Here is a 17,991-nt window from a genome sequence, read left to right as displayed (position 1 = left end):
CAGCATTTCCTTGACTATTTTTTTTGCCTGCTCTCCAGTCCCATTAGATGACTGTAGGGCCTAGGTTAGTAAATCTAAACTTCTATCAAATCTCAAATTTAATCAGTGCTGGTTTTGAGCAGCTCAAAATTTTCCCACTGAAGCATGCTCTAGAACTTAGGAAACAACATTGCTTCACCATCCCTTTGAACACTAATTGTACAACAGCTTTTTTCTCACTAAGAACACCAAAAGCAGCTAATTGCTTCACAACACTGACCACTCATTCAACTACTGTGATTTTTCAGTTGAAATAGTAGTAAATAGTTTAACAACATGAAAAACTTTTTGCAAAACTAGAAAACAAATGAGTGCTTCTCATAAAAGACATAGGCTGGGAAAGCAGGGCAACAAAGAATATACTGGAATTTCTGTATATAAAATATTTAATTGACTGGGAGTCCTCAGTAGAGACTTGCTTGCAACAGAGCCTCATGGTGAGGGTGAGTTTTTGAAGTTTGGATGCCTTTGGCAGCTTTAGAGAACTTTAAGACAGACCAGCTATGACTCAAACACGCTCAGCTAGTTAACTATACAAACGTAATGCTTTTTCCATCTTTCTCTCCATGTGCTGACAGCATTACCATTCTATCCAGTATTCTTCTTCCTTCTGAGCTACAATGGATCTACCAGTTCCTGCAGTTTCTGATACCACATTTCAGTACAAAAACCTTCCAACAATAACTTACACAGCTAAGAGAGGTCATCATTTACAAGTGAGTAGTTATATGAAAGGATCTCCACAATTCCAAATACATTTCAGGATATAGAGTACACTGCGTGTGGATTTTAATGAGAAGGTTTGGCAGAGCAGTTTGGCAGAAGAAAGTACAGTCAAGTGATTGGATATGGGATACATCTCCAGTTGCTTTGGATTCCCACATCACCTAAGGAGCTATTCCTCCCATCCCCCATACAGCAACTCTCAAGGCAGTCAAATTTATAGCTCAATAAATTTTTTTATTAAAAATAAAAAGTGTGGCTTTTAAGCACTGCAGCCTTCCAACATCCTCATGCCAGGTCCAGCTCAAACTGTTGTAGCTGAATATGAAGCTGGGGAGGCTTGGCCCACTTTATACAGCACTTCTAAGTTAAAGTTTCAAGATCTAAGCCACCTCTTTCCATTTTGTAACAGCTGTTTTTCTATCCTTTCATTAAAAAAAAAAAAAAAAAAAAAGGGAAAGGAAAGAGACCAGTGTAGAATAGTTAAATAAATAAATAATTGCTCACAAAACCACAGTGGAGGAACCACTGCTAGTCCTGCCAACAAAAATGTTCCTTCTCTTCAGGGCTGGCTAAACAACTGAAAGTGTTTCTAATGAACTGCTGGCAGCACTATCCATCACTGCACTAAATGGATTCGTGTCTCCCTAAACTAGGGATAACTATTTATCTGTAATGCACGGTCAGAAATTAGGAAGTATTTAAGCCCAAGAAGTCTAATTCCTCTCTTCTCCCCACCTCCTCAAAGCTTGGTTTTATCCAGGGTTCCTTGTGTAAGGATGATTAGAAAAGTTTGACTGCTAGAGAACTTCAAACTGCTCTGGTGCTAATGTATCATCTGCAGAAGTTTGAAAAATATTTGAACAGACATCTGCAGTCTGATTTTAACATTACCAACACCTGACATTCTGTTTATATTTTCCCTCTTTTTGTTGTCACTTGCTACACTGCCTTGCACCTTACCTTGAAGTAGTTACAGGCTGCACAAAGCAAGATGCCACGTTCATTAGACAGAGAACAACTGAGTCCCAAGAGCTGCTTTGAAGATGCTATTGTGCAAATAAGAGAAATCTACTGTAAACAATCAAAAGGAAGAAATGTTTTGAGAAATGTGAAAGTGATGTCTGTAACCCCTGGTCAGAAGTCATCTCTGAAGGCTCCACTGATTTCAGATAGCTGCTCTCTGCAGAGACACATCCATGCAGGGGCTGCCTTCAGAACAACAAGGATCAGAAAGGAATGCAGAGACATCAGTAAAACACACCTACAGATAACAAAAGAAGACACTTACTTCATTTCCAGGACCTCCTCCAAGTGTTTCCTTCTTTCAGCTCGTAGGTTGGTCAAATGGGTTTCCTTCTCAGCCAGAGACTGCTGTGTAGAGGACAGTTTTGCTTTCATTGACTCCAGCTCCTGTTTCACCTTCTCCATAGCCATCATCAGCTCTTCTACCTACGACATTTTTGGAGAATGCAGGAGGAAAGAACAATTATGCAATGTGACCAGCTGGAACTTAGTAAATGTAAACCAAACTGGAGCACAAAGGTTACAGGGCACAGATGCTCCTCAGCACTGCTGGAGGCAGCACCCAGAGCTGTGGACAGGATCTCTACCCTTGGCCAAAGCAGCATTTACAGCTTGGGAGTTAGCTCAGTTTGGTCACTGCAGCACAACCATCACAATACAAACCTTCAACTCTTCTGTATTTCTGTTTTAGAGACTGTACCACAGGGAAAAGAGGATAGCCTCTGTATGTTAACACTGGCCCACAAAAATGCAAGCTATTACATGAAACACATTGATAATATATCAAAAGGATAAAAAAACCTTTCACTGTAAGTGATGCCTAAAGAGAAACTACATGCGCATTTTAGAAACAGAGGGAACATTTCTGAAGCAGGGAGAGGAATGGGTTCCCATGAAGATGTGAGGCGGCTTCCCTCAAAATACAATCTGAACAATGCTTTTAGGCACCTGTTGGGATTTAGCAATACAAGACATTCAAAGAGCTGCTGATGGCAGAGAAGCACAGTACAACAATGCTCTTATCTTCAGCAAACTGCAAAGATTCAGAATCAACACGATTATAAATTCTGCCATATATTTACACAAATGAAGAGTCATTTTATTTTGCACTCAGAACAGGTTCTGTCTCAGGTAAGCTTTATCACTAATTAACATGCAAAATCACAACACATGCTGAAGTCTAGCTACATATAGCATTCAACGAACTATGGATGTGCTTTAATAATTTTATAATAAAACTCAATGCCACACATTACTTTCACTGACTTCTTCCTTGTAGGTTTTCTCTTTCCATCACAACCAAATGTTCATAAACAATTTCATAAAGTGCTTTCAACAGGAGAAGATCAGATGTTACTGCAGCACAAAATCAAGTATTTATATAAATTTAGTATGCAAATACAGCACTACATTGCCTTTATATCCCTCCATAACACATAACTTGTGATCCATCCTGGAAGGGAATGACTGAATTCACAACAAGCTCAATTTCTGCTTACATGTTTTTACAAGGAGAGTTGAGTATGTCCTTTGCTATACAGGTGCTGTAGGAGGGAAGTATGTAACATGCTTTAATAAATCCTGTTCTCCTAAAAGCAGAGGTAACAACTCAGGACAGACATGGATAATAAGCCTGGTTTTCATCCTCAGTGACAGAGCAAGAAACATTGCAATTGAGAATTAACAGATTTATTAAAACCTAGTGTAGACATGGTGCAGTGTTCACTGCAGAAAGCCTTTCTGATTCCATTTAAATGCAGCTGCCAAAAGGTGGTATTCTTATGCTTAGCAAACTAAATTAAAAAACTAAAATATGCAATTACCATAAACTATTCAAAATGTACAGCTAAGAATTCATCTAGTAATCAACAGACCAAAGGAGAACCCCAGTGACAAGCAGTCCAAACTGGCAAATTTTGCCTGTTTCACTAGAGTTTAGTGTGCAAAACAAGGTCAGAAAATCTGCCAATCTTTAAAACTAGAAAAAAACTCCATAAAATGAAATAGAGAAAATAATTCAGGAAAGAATGCAAAGAAGAACTGCAGAAATAATGAACAGCAAACATACTACTGGGATGGAAACTGATTCTTAGAAAAATGGTGGGGTAATGCATCAGCTGCTGGCATATCAGTTTCTGCTTCTTGTGGGTGGATGAGAAATACCTACATGGACATTTTCCTTTACACTGGAAAGAGGCACACTAACTCTAAACCCCTGGGCTTGAACAGAAATCCACCTCGAACCAACAAGCCCCCAGCCAACTGCAACAATCAAAGGGGCCTGTGTCAATCTGTCAGTTGCCAAGAGAAAACAATCTCTGAAGCAACATCTTCTTCATAATCATGTTTCAAATCCTTGAAACATTTCTGACAGGCCTCCTCCCACTGCCAGCCATCAGGTCTGTGATGCTAATGCTGAAGGACTGCTTTGCCTGCTGTAGATCTGCAGTGTGACAAGGCTGAGCTGTTTGGAAGGCAGGAGGAAACTGGAGCTGGTACCTGGGCCAAGGCTCCTCAGGAGAGGTGGCAAGGGCTGACTTTGCAGGAGCATCTCCTAGTGCTGCTTACTGCAGGTACTGAATCTCTTTCTCATCACTGTTTGATAACTCCTTTAATTCTAAACTTGGAGTTTGTGTTTTTGCAGGCCAACACAAAATTGATCTAGTCATGTATTAGGAATGGCTGGAATGTGAGTAGCTTTTAAACTGTGCCAACAACTTGGTTTACAGAATTGTCATTACCTTCCAGGCTCTCCAGCAAGGGCCATTTGTCACGAGATTTACTAACGACAAAGTTCACCAAAATAGTGATGGTTGTATTCACAGTGAAGACTTCCCTCTTCAGATTCATCAGGTAGTAGATAGTCCACAGGTCTATCTCAGTTAAACTTCTACCAAACAAAACATTTTATTTGGCAGCTTCTGGACCTTAGAGCAGACCTGTCCCAGTAAGCAGTGCTGTGAGAAATGATGGGGGAATATTCACTGGAAGCAAAATACTTGCAATGCACATCTAATTTAGCCTATACAAAAATCTCCCCATCTAACCTTGTACTTTGTCCCCTGAGAGCAGCCAATTAAATAATAAAGAAAAAAAAATTTGCCCAAACCAGAGCTCTTGGCACACTGAGTCATTTTTTCAGAGACATGCTGTTGACATTTTCAATTTAGCTGTGGGTAAGCTTGTGCCCTGTCAGTTGTAGCTAGAAAGTCTCCACCCATTTCAGAAGATGCAAAGAGTGAATTCTTGCTGCTCTTTTCTCTTTGCTCAAATGCCAGTATACAAAGCAAAGTGTATCTTTGACTGTCTAGGACACAGCCATGACTCAGTTCTCTGCAGACAGGCCAGAAAGGTCTTCATGTATCCTGAGCACAGAACTTAAATGGAAACTTATTTGTTCATTTTTTTTAGGCCTTAAGTGACCTGACCTGGTGAAAGCTTATCTTTAAGGAAGAACATCAAGCTGAAATAAGTTTCCATTAGAGGAGAGATTTCCTGAGAGACTGAACAAACTGTGTGGAAGAAGGCAAAGAATGTCAATTAGATCAGGATGGGATTCAGAGCAGCAGAACAGGGAAATGTCAAGATAGGACAAATACTTCGCATAGTATTACATCTCCTGCCTTAGGAAACATGAAAGCAAGGTGCAGAGAAAGAGCAATACAACACAAGTTGATCTATCATGTCAATGGCAGCCTGTGCAGAAATGATTTAATAACAGAAAAACCTGAAGCACTTTTCAGGAGCTTGTCTACCATCCTAACCTCCCTGCTCCTACAGACTGTTATTTCAGGCTCCTGCAACTGCAAATCAAACCCAGGCTTTTGCATAGACAGAGATCTTGTGTTATCTTCAAACATGCAGTGGTTCCAGTAAACCTTTCTGGCCATTGGGTAATGGGAAGCCAGGGACTTACAAAGAGCTTGGTCAAGTTCCCAAAAGCCAGTAAAAAGCCAGTAAAATAGAGAAAGGGACTGTATATACAACATATATACATCCATCTGCATATAGATATATCCATCTGTTTATATGAAATGATACTGAGGCTGGAAACCCTGCCAACCTCTGTGCAACCTCTTGGAATGATTTCTGGTGATCAGGACAGGCCAGCTCCAGTTCCCTCACTTGTTACATGAAAACTATTGCACCACTAACAATTCCTGGGACACAGTTGGTATTTCAGGCCAGGAAGAATGTTTCCATCAACTGATGCGGTTGTTATTGTTTGCCTCTTGAAATCAGAGCCCAAAGACTCTAAGATCCCTACTCCTAAGCTGGAGATACAGGGCTTTAGGTCAAACGTAGGAAACACAGTTTAGTGTATAATTACACACCTGGAATCAGAGCTGGTTTCGTGCTTCTGATTGAAGGAAAGAAATTCTAGTTCTTTCAATATACAGATACATCAGGCTGTGGGGATAGCTGTTTATATTAATTATTGTGCCTCAAAAGTTCCAGGCAGAATAGAAAATGCTGAACTTTCAGAGGGTACAGGTAAAAATACCAACCAACCAAGTAATTTCCCATGATCTGTGTATACATCAATCACTAGAGATCTTTTCAAAACCACCTCAGCAGGTTAAAAAATATATTTAAAATTATTTATTTTCTAAACATAGATCTGTTTCATATAAACAAGAAATTAGCACTGCAAGACAAAATGTAGTAAGAATCTGTACTTTTGCCCAAAATTAAGTAGGTAAACAAAGCAAAAAGTCTTGCACTTAAAAGTCAGTAGAAAGAACATCAGAAGGACCGATGAAATAATTAACATTTCTCAAAGTGTCACTCTCAGATGACAGTCTCCTATTTATCTACAGCTCTTGAGTTTTTAAAGTATTTTGTATCTCACTGTGTACACTGCTGAAATGATAAAGAGACTGCAAATTTCTGCATTATCTTTTACCCAGTTGAACTGATTAGACTGCAGAGAAGGAAAAGAAATAGACATGAAAAGAAAGACAAAGACAAGAGATCTGGCTCCATGTAAACTTGTTTGGATCCCAGAAAAATTTCCTAGAACAGATGTTAAGACATGGAAAAAGCACAGGCCAGACTTTGGACTTAGGCATGTAATTTAAGTGCCTCCAGTAACATATTACAGGGAGAAAACACTGACTCTGACATAACTTGGATTGCCAGCAGGACCAGATGGTTTGCTTAAATCACAAGCTAATAAACCTTTACACAAAATAAGAGGGAAATGAATTATGGTTTCATCATAGCCCCATTTTCGTTAAAGCAGTAGGGTGGCTTTAAGGTACTCTTAAAGACTATATCCAAGACACTTAACTAAATTCTTGGCTATTCTGAATTAAGGGAACAAACTTCAAATTCCTGTAGATACTGGGAAAACTGTTAGGCATAACTTTTTTAGAGCTAAAAATGTCAGAGGAAAAGGAGAGAAATCAGTAAACAATAACAAGAAAAACCTTCCTGTCCCTCAGTAAAATGATCCTGTGATGCCAGATTTGTAAGGTAAGGGCAGCCCTGGAGCACAGAACAGCTGAAAGCTCTGCCCCACCCCAGCAGAGGGGTGTAAAGCAGGATGGCTCTGTCCCATCACACAGCCTAAGCTCTGTCCCACCACACAGCCTGAGCTCTGGCTTCAATTCAAGCCCCTCTTATTCAGCACCAGTGCACAGGATACAGTAATGAAGATGTTTCTATCCATCACTTCTACCTGCATCTCCAAGGGGATGCCCGCTGTGCAGCACAGCTGTGTGCAGCATGGGAGGAGTGTAGCTCTGCACGTGGAGGAGGAGCTCTGTGTGCAGTGAAGAGGGCAGTCAGTGCTGAAGCTGGGAAAATGCCTGCTGGATCCCCAGCTCTCCAGAGAAAAGGCAGGGTCTTTTGACCATCTGTAATATACAGCAGTGATTTCAAGGATGAACTTTGTCTTCCTTTACGTTACTGTGTGGCTTTCTTAAGTCTTTGTGCCTTTGTTTTTTAGGTTGTTCAGATTTTGTATATTCAGCGTTCCTGATAAAAGTGTCTTGGTGGCTTAACAGAACTGGTGCCACTGTTCTGTTCCTACCTTATTAAATGGGAAAAAGGAGAGGAGCAAGATAAAGAGAACAAAAGCCTACGGTCTGAAAACCTGCAGGATACTGCAGATAAATGCAGTTTTTCTTATCACTGTGAAACGGAGATATTTAGACAGCTGATGTCTCTTATTTCCATGAGCTGGTCTCCCAACAAAAACTTCATTATAAAAAGAGCATCTGATAATAAAGAGGAGTTAATGCTCTGTATTGCTCCTTGCTGTCTGCACTGATGGCTGTGGGCAAGGAAGAGCACGAATGAGACTGACCAGACATCTGACATCACCATGGTCCTCCTGCAGAAGCCACAAAACATCAACAAAGAACCCTCTGTCAACGGGTTTCTTACTTGAGTATTCATCAAGGGCTTTTTGCTCATAGTCTGAGAGCGCTGAGTTTCTGTACAAAGAGAGGAATCAGAATTCACAGATGTTTGGAAAAGAGAAAACTCCTCAGCCTTGAATGCTCAGTAAGTCACAGCTGCGCCCTGTTAGGATGTTTGGAGGTAGCTTTGACAGTTTATCTCCTAAATGTGGGCTATAACCTACATCAATAAGCAACAGCTTCTGCTGGGACAAGAGCTCTTGAGAAGGAAACAATAATTGCCTCTGCTTAACACAAACAAAATATTTGAGTCAGGCCTTGAAAAAAAGTCAGTGAAAACTGAATTCTGATTTCTACTGAGGAAAAGAAATCTGGTTTAGTCACTGGTATCTGAAGACTGTAACAATTCTATTTCCACATTTTCCTCAAGTGAAACCCTTTTCCAGTGGAACATTCTCATCCTGTTTTCTAATCCACAAAACCATACCAAAGAAAGCTGTCCTATTTTACTTTACATGGATCTGTAGTCTCAGGAAACTGTCTTGCGCTTATCTTCCATGGCTAGCAAGTCCCAGCCCTTGGGAATACAGCAGCAACCACCAGGAATAACAATCCATCTTGAAAAAAACCTGGATTTTGATCACCTTTTAAAAATCTCTGCAGAGGCAGAGACACTAGAATGCAGCACATGAAGCACATCCTGTGCAGAGCTGCACCCGCTCGTTTGGCACCATTTATCACACCCAAACAAAATTCCCCAGATCTGTGGGTAATTCATGACACTCCACCCACAACTCTAAACATGGTCATCTTCAAAATAAACTGTCCTTTCTTAGGTTATATCTACTGCTGCTAAGGTAGAAGTGGGACTAACTGCCCAAGGATTTCAGCAGTATTTTACCAGCTTCTTGCAGACCATGCTGATTTCCATTTTGCTGCATTTGAGACAGTTTCAGGTTAACTAGGCTATGTCACTAGGGCAGATAGCTTAGATCTAACTGAATAATATTCAAAGTAAATATTTAATGTGCTACACAGCACAGCAAAGACTGTCAATTTATATAGCACAAATTGATTTTCCAAAGAGAAAAATTCTGGGATGATGTATTAACTCACTACAAGCAGTGAAAAATCATTATGCTGATTCCACCTACAACTTTAACACTCTTTTCCCAAAAGACATTAAGGCTCATGAACATAAATAAATGGAAGCACTGCCATGTGAAGGTTGAACATGTGGCAAACTGAAGGAGCAAAGTCTCACAGGCAAGCTCAGGAAAGCTTCCACCTCTACAAACTTGTGCAAGCAGATCTTCAGCATTGTAGTTTACAGAAAGCAAATAGCAGAATCTAACTACAATAAATAAAAAGAACTTCCACTATTTGGAGCCAACTGAAATCTGATGGAATCTGATGGCAAACAGCAGTACAGGAAATTCTGGAAGCTTTTGTGTGAGTAGGAAATATTTCAAATTAAGAGACATCCTCAATTTGATGAGCCTCAAGCTTGTCACTCTTCTGTGTTTTTCTATATAGGAGAATGCTATGAGAAGGGAAACAATTTCTTTTCTTGCACTTCATGGATTTGGGGGAAAAATCAATTATGTCAGAAAAAGAATATATATTTTTCAATTTATGAATCTAATGTTCAAGCCTAATGAGCATTTCTAATGCTTTAATTGCTATGTATTATTGCATCACACTTGAATTTAACATCAGAGAATGCAACTGGAAAAGAAATTTAAAAAGAAAAAAGCACAGGACCAGCTTAAACAAATATTAACACAAGTATTTGCATGGGTCTTCACAATTACAAGCAAGCATTAATATAACTAAGTCTGCAAGACTTTGACTGTCTCTTGAGCCACAACAAATAAAATGAGGTAGGTGCTTAAGAAAATAATATAACAGGCAGGGAGATGCCAAGACAGAGCTTTGTCTGGAATACCTGATTTAGTAAAAGGCATATTGTGAAATTGGTATTTATCTATTGAACAATAAAAAGGGATAAAAATACAGACAAAATTATCTTAAAATCAGCACTTGCACCAAATTTATATGTAACAGTTTCCATCAGTATTTCTCATTTCATTAAATGTAAAGGCAAGTTATATGGAGAAATGCTCAGTGTGTATTTTGCACAGAGGTTAATTATGCTTTCCGTGTCCCCAATTCTCCTGAAAGTCATCAAATTTTGACTACTTTGCAACCTTAAATGAGAGCAACAAATTAAACAAAAACAAAGTCATCATCCCTGGAGGAATTTAAAAGACAGGTAGATGTGGTGCTTGGGGACATGGTTTAGTGGTGGGCTTGGCAGAGTCAAGTCCAGCATGGTAATGGCTGGACTTGATGATCCGAAATGTCTTTTCCAATCTAAACAGTTCTGTGATTCTAAAAGATTTAAAAGGTTTTTCTGTCTATAATGCTAGAAAAAGATCTCTGCCTCAAAGTCATTAGGCATGATTTTCTATTCATCATTTCTCCCTCTATTCATTCTTCCCAACTGGAGGCAAAAAACCCCTCCCAAGCCCTCAGCTCAGCACAGCTGAACACAAGTAAGAGAAACAATTTCTCTCTTCCACCTCTTAAAAGGCGCATTACTGAATGCAGGGGGAATTACACCCCATATTACCTCTCCTTTGTACTGTGACTCAGTACAAAGCTGAGTATTTTTAAAGAAAAACGTAATATCACCCATTTCAATATCTGGGGAAAAGAAGTAACATTAGGGAGAGGCAGTGCTCCCAAAAATTACTGCAAACATTTTCACTGACAGGGACACAGTGAACTTCAGTCACCCAAAATGCTTCCTCTAACCAAAGCAGAACAATCAGACAGAGGAATAAAGTAAATCTCTTGGAAAACAATGGTAAGATTATGCTTTGGGCTGACACTGATTTAAAAAGCCTTTAGTTTTTTTTTATCAGTAAAACAAATTAAAATATAAAATTCTAGCATCGAATTTTAGTAAATATGAACTACGTACTCAAATGACTTTGCACGTGTACATATATACACACACTCAAAAGCTAAAATGATTTTGGCAGACTTTTACAGAAAAGAGCTTTTCAGAAGATATTCAAGAGAAGTTCAGCCAAAGAAATGTAAACTCCCTAGAAAAATCTTAGAAAAAGCCTCTAGCACCTTCTCCCCCAAGCCATACCTTGGATTACTGCCTTCATCTCCAATCTCCTAGTTTATCAAGTTTCTCATTAGGAGATACAGAAGAAGATAAAAACCCATTGATTAAAAACAAACTGTCCAGCATGTATTACAGAGCAGTCAGAACTCTGACATTTCCTTAGTGCTCAGAAAACAGCTACAGGTAAGTGGCTCCTGAAAAATTCTACTTTATATTGTCCATTTACAGGGATCTACAGGAGTGACTTCATGTGGCAAAATTTGTGCTCTGAAATAATTCCAATTATTTCTCAACATATGTGAGAAAATATTTCAGATCTATTTCAGTAACAGAACACTCAGCAAAAAAGACATGTTTTAATTTATTTTGCATTTTAGAAGGTATTTGATAGGACAGCGTCCAATATAGGATAAACCTGTTATAAATGTAGTTTTTTATTCTATTCTTAAAATGAATTGTCTAAATAGTATTTGCTAGAAAGTTAAACCAGAGGGGTGTTCTGATGGTGTTCTGAGTGCAAATGACAGGTACCATTGCTCACTTGGAGAGAATTTCTGTGCAGTAACTTACAGGTAAGACAGAAAAGGCTCTTGGATGCTCCACTCTACATTCAAACACTTGCAGAGCTTGTATTTACAGTAGGGAAATGGGAGAGAACTGTCAAGTTTTGGTTGAGTTATTAACCTATTTCATCTTGATTTTTCCTTAACAAACAGATACCAATTTTGAAGTAGGCATATGTGAGAGAGAATTTCAAGAGTCTTGTTATCAACATATTTTACATGTAATGTGTACTGAAATAATATTAAATCCTGCTGAAATAACTTATAGAGACAGTGAGAGGAATGAGCATAAGAAAATACATTTAAACAATTCATTACTTTTACAATATTCAGTCTTTTGTTTTTTTTTTTCCTTAAAAAAGGAAAGCAGAACAATCTGCCCAGTGCAGGATAAAAAGACACAGTGTATGAACACAGATAAGCTATTTATAGGTCAACATACATAACTGCATTTAAAATGTCCCACTGAGAACCATAATTTCAAAAAAAGTTGATGGAAGGTGTCAAGATGAGACTGCCAACTTAAAAACTTCAGTTGTAGTAGCTACTTAAGGAAGGAAGGAAGGAATAATGAGCTGATGGCCATTATTTATGGGTTTATTTGCATTGCATTTTAGGGCAAGGGGTTAAATGTTAGCTGATACCAGGGAGTGCATTCAAGCAGGAGTTGATATTCCTGAGAGAAGGGATGGGAACATGCACCAGGGCACTGAAAGGTGGTTTTTTTTTTGTTGTTGTTGTTGTTTTGTTGTTTTTTTTTCTTTCTCTTGTCAAAGAAAACCTCAACAGTTTTTCTTAGGGAGCAAAACTACTGCTGTATTTCTGATCAGGGAAAAATCTTCTATGGAATCCTTTTTTCCCACCCTGAGGAACATAATGATAGCTCCTCTAAAAGAAACTCAGATTTGGTTAATGCAGAATCTACACTGACCACCTCTAATAAAAAATCCTTTTATGATACAAGTGTTTATCTGCAAAATCCTTCAACCTTATGGGAATACTTACAGAGAAGTCTGTGCACATGTTCTGACCTTCCACAGAGGGCTGGACTGCTGAGTCCAGGCACAGTACTGCACAACCCCACAGCTGGGAGGAATTCCCAATGGCATTTACACAGAGGACTCAGCAGGTGCATCAGCAAAACTGGTGACTGTTATTAGAAAGAAAGGCTTGAAGAACTTTCAAGCCTTCCCATCTATGCAAGACTGTACCATGTGCTTTCTTTATGGCAGGGTTTCTGCTCTACACATCAGTAGGGATAATAAAACTCTGCCCAGTTCAGTGGGGGCACTGCTCCCAGCAGGAAATGCTTGATTTTATTTTTGGGAAAAATGAAAGAAAGAACAGGTCCAAAATCCTGAAATAAACAGAAAGCTTGAGGCAGCAGGAGATGTCTTGCATACACAGACAGTTACCCATTGTCCAAGCTGATACACACTGGCAGGATATTTTCAAACACTGCATTAAAGAGAGCAAGATTTTGATCTATAACAGATATATGAGAACCATGAAATCCAGGGTGGCTTCACAGACAGTGTAATTTAAATCTGAAGCCTATAAAATAACACAACACCACACATCATGAGATGATGGAGGGCAGGATTACACAAGACAAGGCTACAGTAACAACACTAAAGATTGGGGCAGAGGCACACACAAATGAAATGTCCTCATACCTTGAACCACCTAAAGCCAAAATGGTTGACCTCATGCACTGATTCATTAAAAAGCTTCAGACAGGCAGTGAAGTGGCAGAATGGTAGAAAACAAGATAAACAAGAGAGGAAAGAAAAAGCATGCAATTAAAAGCAAATTATAATCAGTTTAAACAACATCAACATTTTAAAAATCACACACATCACTCATACTTGGTCTAAAAATATTCACAACCTATTACACGGTTTGTGAAAATCAATGGATTTGCTACTGATAGTATATCGAGAATGGAGTTTTGCATTTTAAAACTCTAGTATTATCTGTGTTTGCCTTTCAAAATCCTATAAAGAACTTCCACAGGACATAATAAGGAGGAATTCTTGAAAGTGAGTTCCATCACACTGTCTAGGATCCTAAAATACAGCAACCAGAATTATCCTCAATACCTCTATCAGCAAACACTTGAGCTCGACTTGAGCTCACCGAGAAACAATTGCTATCTTCAGGAAAACTTGGATTTTTACTTCTTTTTCATTGAAGCCTGTGATAGAAAAACCTCTCTAAATGTTTCAAAGTTCACTTGGTCAGAAGTGTTGTTAAGTAAATAAAAAGGAGATTCCTTCATTGAAATGCAACTAACCAAATGCTCCTGTTGGCTAATTACTCTGTCCTAAAGCAGAGTGAAAAACGCCGAAGAGGCTCACAAAAAGTAAAAGTGCTTAGTTTCAGCTACTGCTTCACAAACTTTATCACAATCTCATGGATTTATTCATAACTTGCAGTATGCTTTCTTAATGACAACTTACCTGAGCTAAGATCAGGCATGTCCATGATCCTTCACAGTTATCAGTGGCATAATATCAATTAATGCATGAAAGTTTCTACTTGTGGCTTCAGTACACAAGTGTGTATTTTCTGTGTGCATGCTTGGCTCAAGCCAAGGGATTTCTTTCTAACCAGTTGTTTTTCAAGTGCAAGGAGATTGTGGTTCCAAAAACACAACTAGGCTAATAAAAACCACTGTCTTTCAAATACATTCAATGAACAAGACAGTAAATCTAAGCATACCTCACACACAGGAAGGCAGCTTTGACAGGCAACACAGAGCAGAAGAGTTGCTACTTAAACCAGTAATTCAAAAGCCCAGGATACCTTATACTTTGATTTGAATTTCAAGAAAATCTTACCTATTAAATATAACTCACTATGAAGGCTTTGCAGCTTTTAGGAGTTCTGTTACCTAATGGTGGAACAGACACACAGGATCATCAAGGAAAGCCAGCTGTGCTTCACGCAGCAAAGCAGGGAAATTAGTATTGGACTAATTAGTCTGGTTACTGTCCTAGGAGGGCTACCAGTGACTTTACAAGATTGCAGACCTGTTTCTCAGCATTGATCCTGGCTGACTCCTCTTGTGCTAGCACCATTTCCCGCTCTGCAGTTATCTGAACACTCTCTCTGAGTGCCTCTTCCAGTTCTTCAATCCGATCATCCTTTTTACGCAGGTTGTCCTGGAAAATGACGGGAGATTCAGTGAAGGTGACTTGTTTGGAAGTAAAGCCTTTTAACCAAGTTCTAACCAACCAAAATGTGTTTCTCCCTCCCAAGGCACAAGTGCAGGGAAATAATCTTCACACAAAGGAAAGAAAGATGAAGGGATGCAGGAGTAAGAGGAAGATCGCAGTAAAGAGAAGGAGGAAGCCAGAGAAGCGGGACCTCAAAGCAAGAGTGCTTGCCTGGTGTGGCTACTCCACAGTCCTGTCAGATTACACAGTACAGAGATGGATCATTGGGAAATCAGGATTAGTAAACAGTTCTGAAGAAGCAGAGAAGCCAGAAGTGGCAGGAAGGCAGCAGGCAGGCAGAACTGCCCGTGTGCTCACACATTCAGCAGCAGGTGTGGCAAGAATGGAAACAGAGCTCTGCATTTTGGAATTCACCATTTCCAGGTTAAGAGGAAGAAAAGCAAACATTCACCCAACAGCATATTATGTCTTAAACAAAGTTTTAGACCCAAGGCTCTCTAGGAAATAGGAAGGATTCATCTGGGCTGTCTGAATCTCAGACATTCAAGTATCAGGACTCCCTAAAAACTTATTCTTTGATTAAGACCATCTTCACAGCTGTGAGTTCAGATGTGCCTCGTGTTCAGACCACTGAAGAAAACTTATTGCTCCACAAAAAAATATGTTTTATTGATTTCTAAAAGCAGGATAACTTAAAAATGTATATATACGACATAATGGTATTATTTGTAAAGGAGACTCCTAACTTTAGTCTTGCAAGGAAAATAAATGTGTCTCTCCTGCAGCTGCAGAAGCAGCTTGACAGAAGGCTGCAAAGCAGGCTGTGCATACATGAATGCCCAGGACTGTGGCTGCTCAACAAATGCACCACAAGGGAGCAGCTTGATGAAAGATTTCTGCATTTCTTGTCTCACAGATTTTTTTAGATCACGGGGTTCCAATGAGATATTAATGCATATTGAAGTTAATACACAGCTTTTTAGCCATCTCAGGACAGTGGAAGAATCAAAAATGCTTTTATTCGTTGGCATTTTGCTCTTTGTCAGATGTACCCCTTTGGCTCCTGTCCTGTTGTATTTAGGATTGTAATTTTCCACTTACACCGAAAGTGTTTTGTACCATATAAAGAACAAAGAAAAAGACTGACTTGGACAACCATTGTTCTTACAACCTTCACAATGAAAAAATTAGTCATTGGAGTTTAACAAATGAATCTCACTTATTCCTTGATTCTAGGAATGCTTTCTAGGACCAAATCCCCAAAGAGAGTTGTATGGAAATAATTTCTGACAGTCTCAAAACTGCCCCTTTCAGTGAGAGTGTTCAGGCAGGGATGCAAAACTTTGTATCAGACCGTGCAAGACATCTAGCACCTCTGGCACCACTGGCCTGGTAAAGAGCAAGGCTGGTGCTCAGCCACAGGCAGCAGGAGCTGTTGGGCTTTGCAAGCAGAGCAGCTTTCTGCTGATGGTTACATTCCAAGGTGGATTCACAGGGCAAGTAATTGCTGTTTTCAAAAGAGACAAATGGAGAGATCTACATTTTAAAAACAGGATCTGATTAACAGATTAACAAATTTTCATATTTGCAGAATCTTTTAGGAACACTGATAACATCTTCCAAAACTACTTTATGGTTATGATAAGCATAAATGAAGTCTCAACAAAAGATGAATAACAAGGTTACAAAAAGCTCTGCAAGGAATAATGACCATTTCAGATATAGGAAATATTTATTTGCCTATCTGCATTACAGAGTATTCATGAACTTTATTGCTTGATCTATCATTCATGGACAGCCAAGGGAATGTGTAGCTCTCTGTGTCAATTAAGAGAAGTGGGAATTGTATGTTTGAACAGCAGCATTTCAAATGGAAACTCTTTTAAAACAAGAATGCAGAATAAAACATTCTAACACACAGGTCTATCCACTCTTCACTCCAGACAAACATTTCAGAGGTGAATTCAACAGTGTATTAAACATGACACTATAGAGTGCTCTATTCAGACAGGTGAACTCCTTAGGGACAGGAAGAAGAACAACTGGTGATACCAAAGATACAGTGCCACATTACCTGCATTTGAAAAATCTATATTCATATACTATTCTGTTTCATATAATAATACATAAACTTTTACATATATCACAGAGGGTTACAAGTTAAAAATCCAGGCTGACTTAGACTGAATGGCTGGAAATGAACTTTAATACTAGTAACTCACCCAGTAAGGAAAGACTGAGTAGGTTTTCCTTTCTGTCTCAGTCAAACCTAGTTAAAAGATGTGCAATTTTACTCTTCTAACAGTGTGATGACGTGTAACCACCCGACAAAACCACACAAACAACTGGCAGAAGCAGCAGGTTGCTGCTCAGTCAGGTAGCACCTCCATCACTGCAGCATTGTCTCAAAATACTCTTAAAGAATTATTTTGTTTCTAGCTCATTGATTTGTGACTGATTAGTACTTGAATGACTTCTTTTTTTAAACATAAGCTGCTGTCTCTTATTAGTAGATAAAATTGAAGTGAACCTTTTGACACATCAGCAGTGTTTTTCCAACTGTTTGGCTCTGAACTCAAAAACATGACGGGCTCATGATGACCTGTGCTGCTGGTGCTTTCCTCCATTTAATGACATGACCTTTATTTTGATAAGAATTAAACTCTACAAAAAAACCTTCAATCAATTTTAACTACAGTTATACCATTTTGCCAACAGTGACTGTTCCTGTGAAGCAATCAAACCTTTGAGCATCACACCAATGGCAAATCTTTCTGCATTTTGATAAAATATCAGAATGGTGAACAATGACAGCTTCTTTTCAGGAATCTTATACAGATGACTACTCAGAAAGAAAAAGTTATTACTTACCTGTACAGTACATGCATTCTTCAAGGTGTATTACGTACCCAAATACCTCTGTGGCCCTCCTGCATCCCCTGTGC

General features: G+C 39.0%; 1 protein-coding gene across 7 annotated transcripts in view; it reads right to left on the bottom strand.

Annotated features, from left to right (window-relative positions):
• The window catches only part of ERC1 (ELKS/RAB6-interacting/CAST family member 1), a 252,432-nt gene that overhangs the window by 90,969 nt on the left and 143,472 nt on the right, over nt 1–17,991 (bottom strand). For 4 of the 7 annotated variants that reach the window (XM_066319384.1, XM_066319385.1, XM_066319387.1 and 1 more), the window contains 2 exons: nt 14,900–15,031; nt 2,054–2,214 (listed from right to left, as the gene is read on the bottom strand). In XM_066319384.1, the coding sequence (XP_066175481.1) occupies nt 2,054–2,214; nt 14,900–15,031 (293 nt within the window). The remainder of the gene's footprint in view (nt 1–2,053; nt 2,215–14,899; nt 15,032–17,991) is intronic. The other 3 variants (XM_066319386.1, XM_066319392.1, XM_066319388.1) reach the window with 1 other exon arrangement.

Source organism: Sylvia atricapilla, chromosome 5 (assembly GCF_009819655.1).
Source record: "Sylvia atricapilla isolate bSylAtr1 chromosome 5, bSylAtr1.pri, whole genome shotgun sequence".
In the NCBI taxonomy this organism is placed as follows: Eukaryota; Metazoa; Chordata; class Aves; order Passeriformes; family Sylviidae; genus Sylvia; species Sylvia atricapilla.
This window is presented reverse-complemented; position numbering and strand designations above follow the sequence as displayed.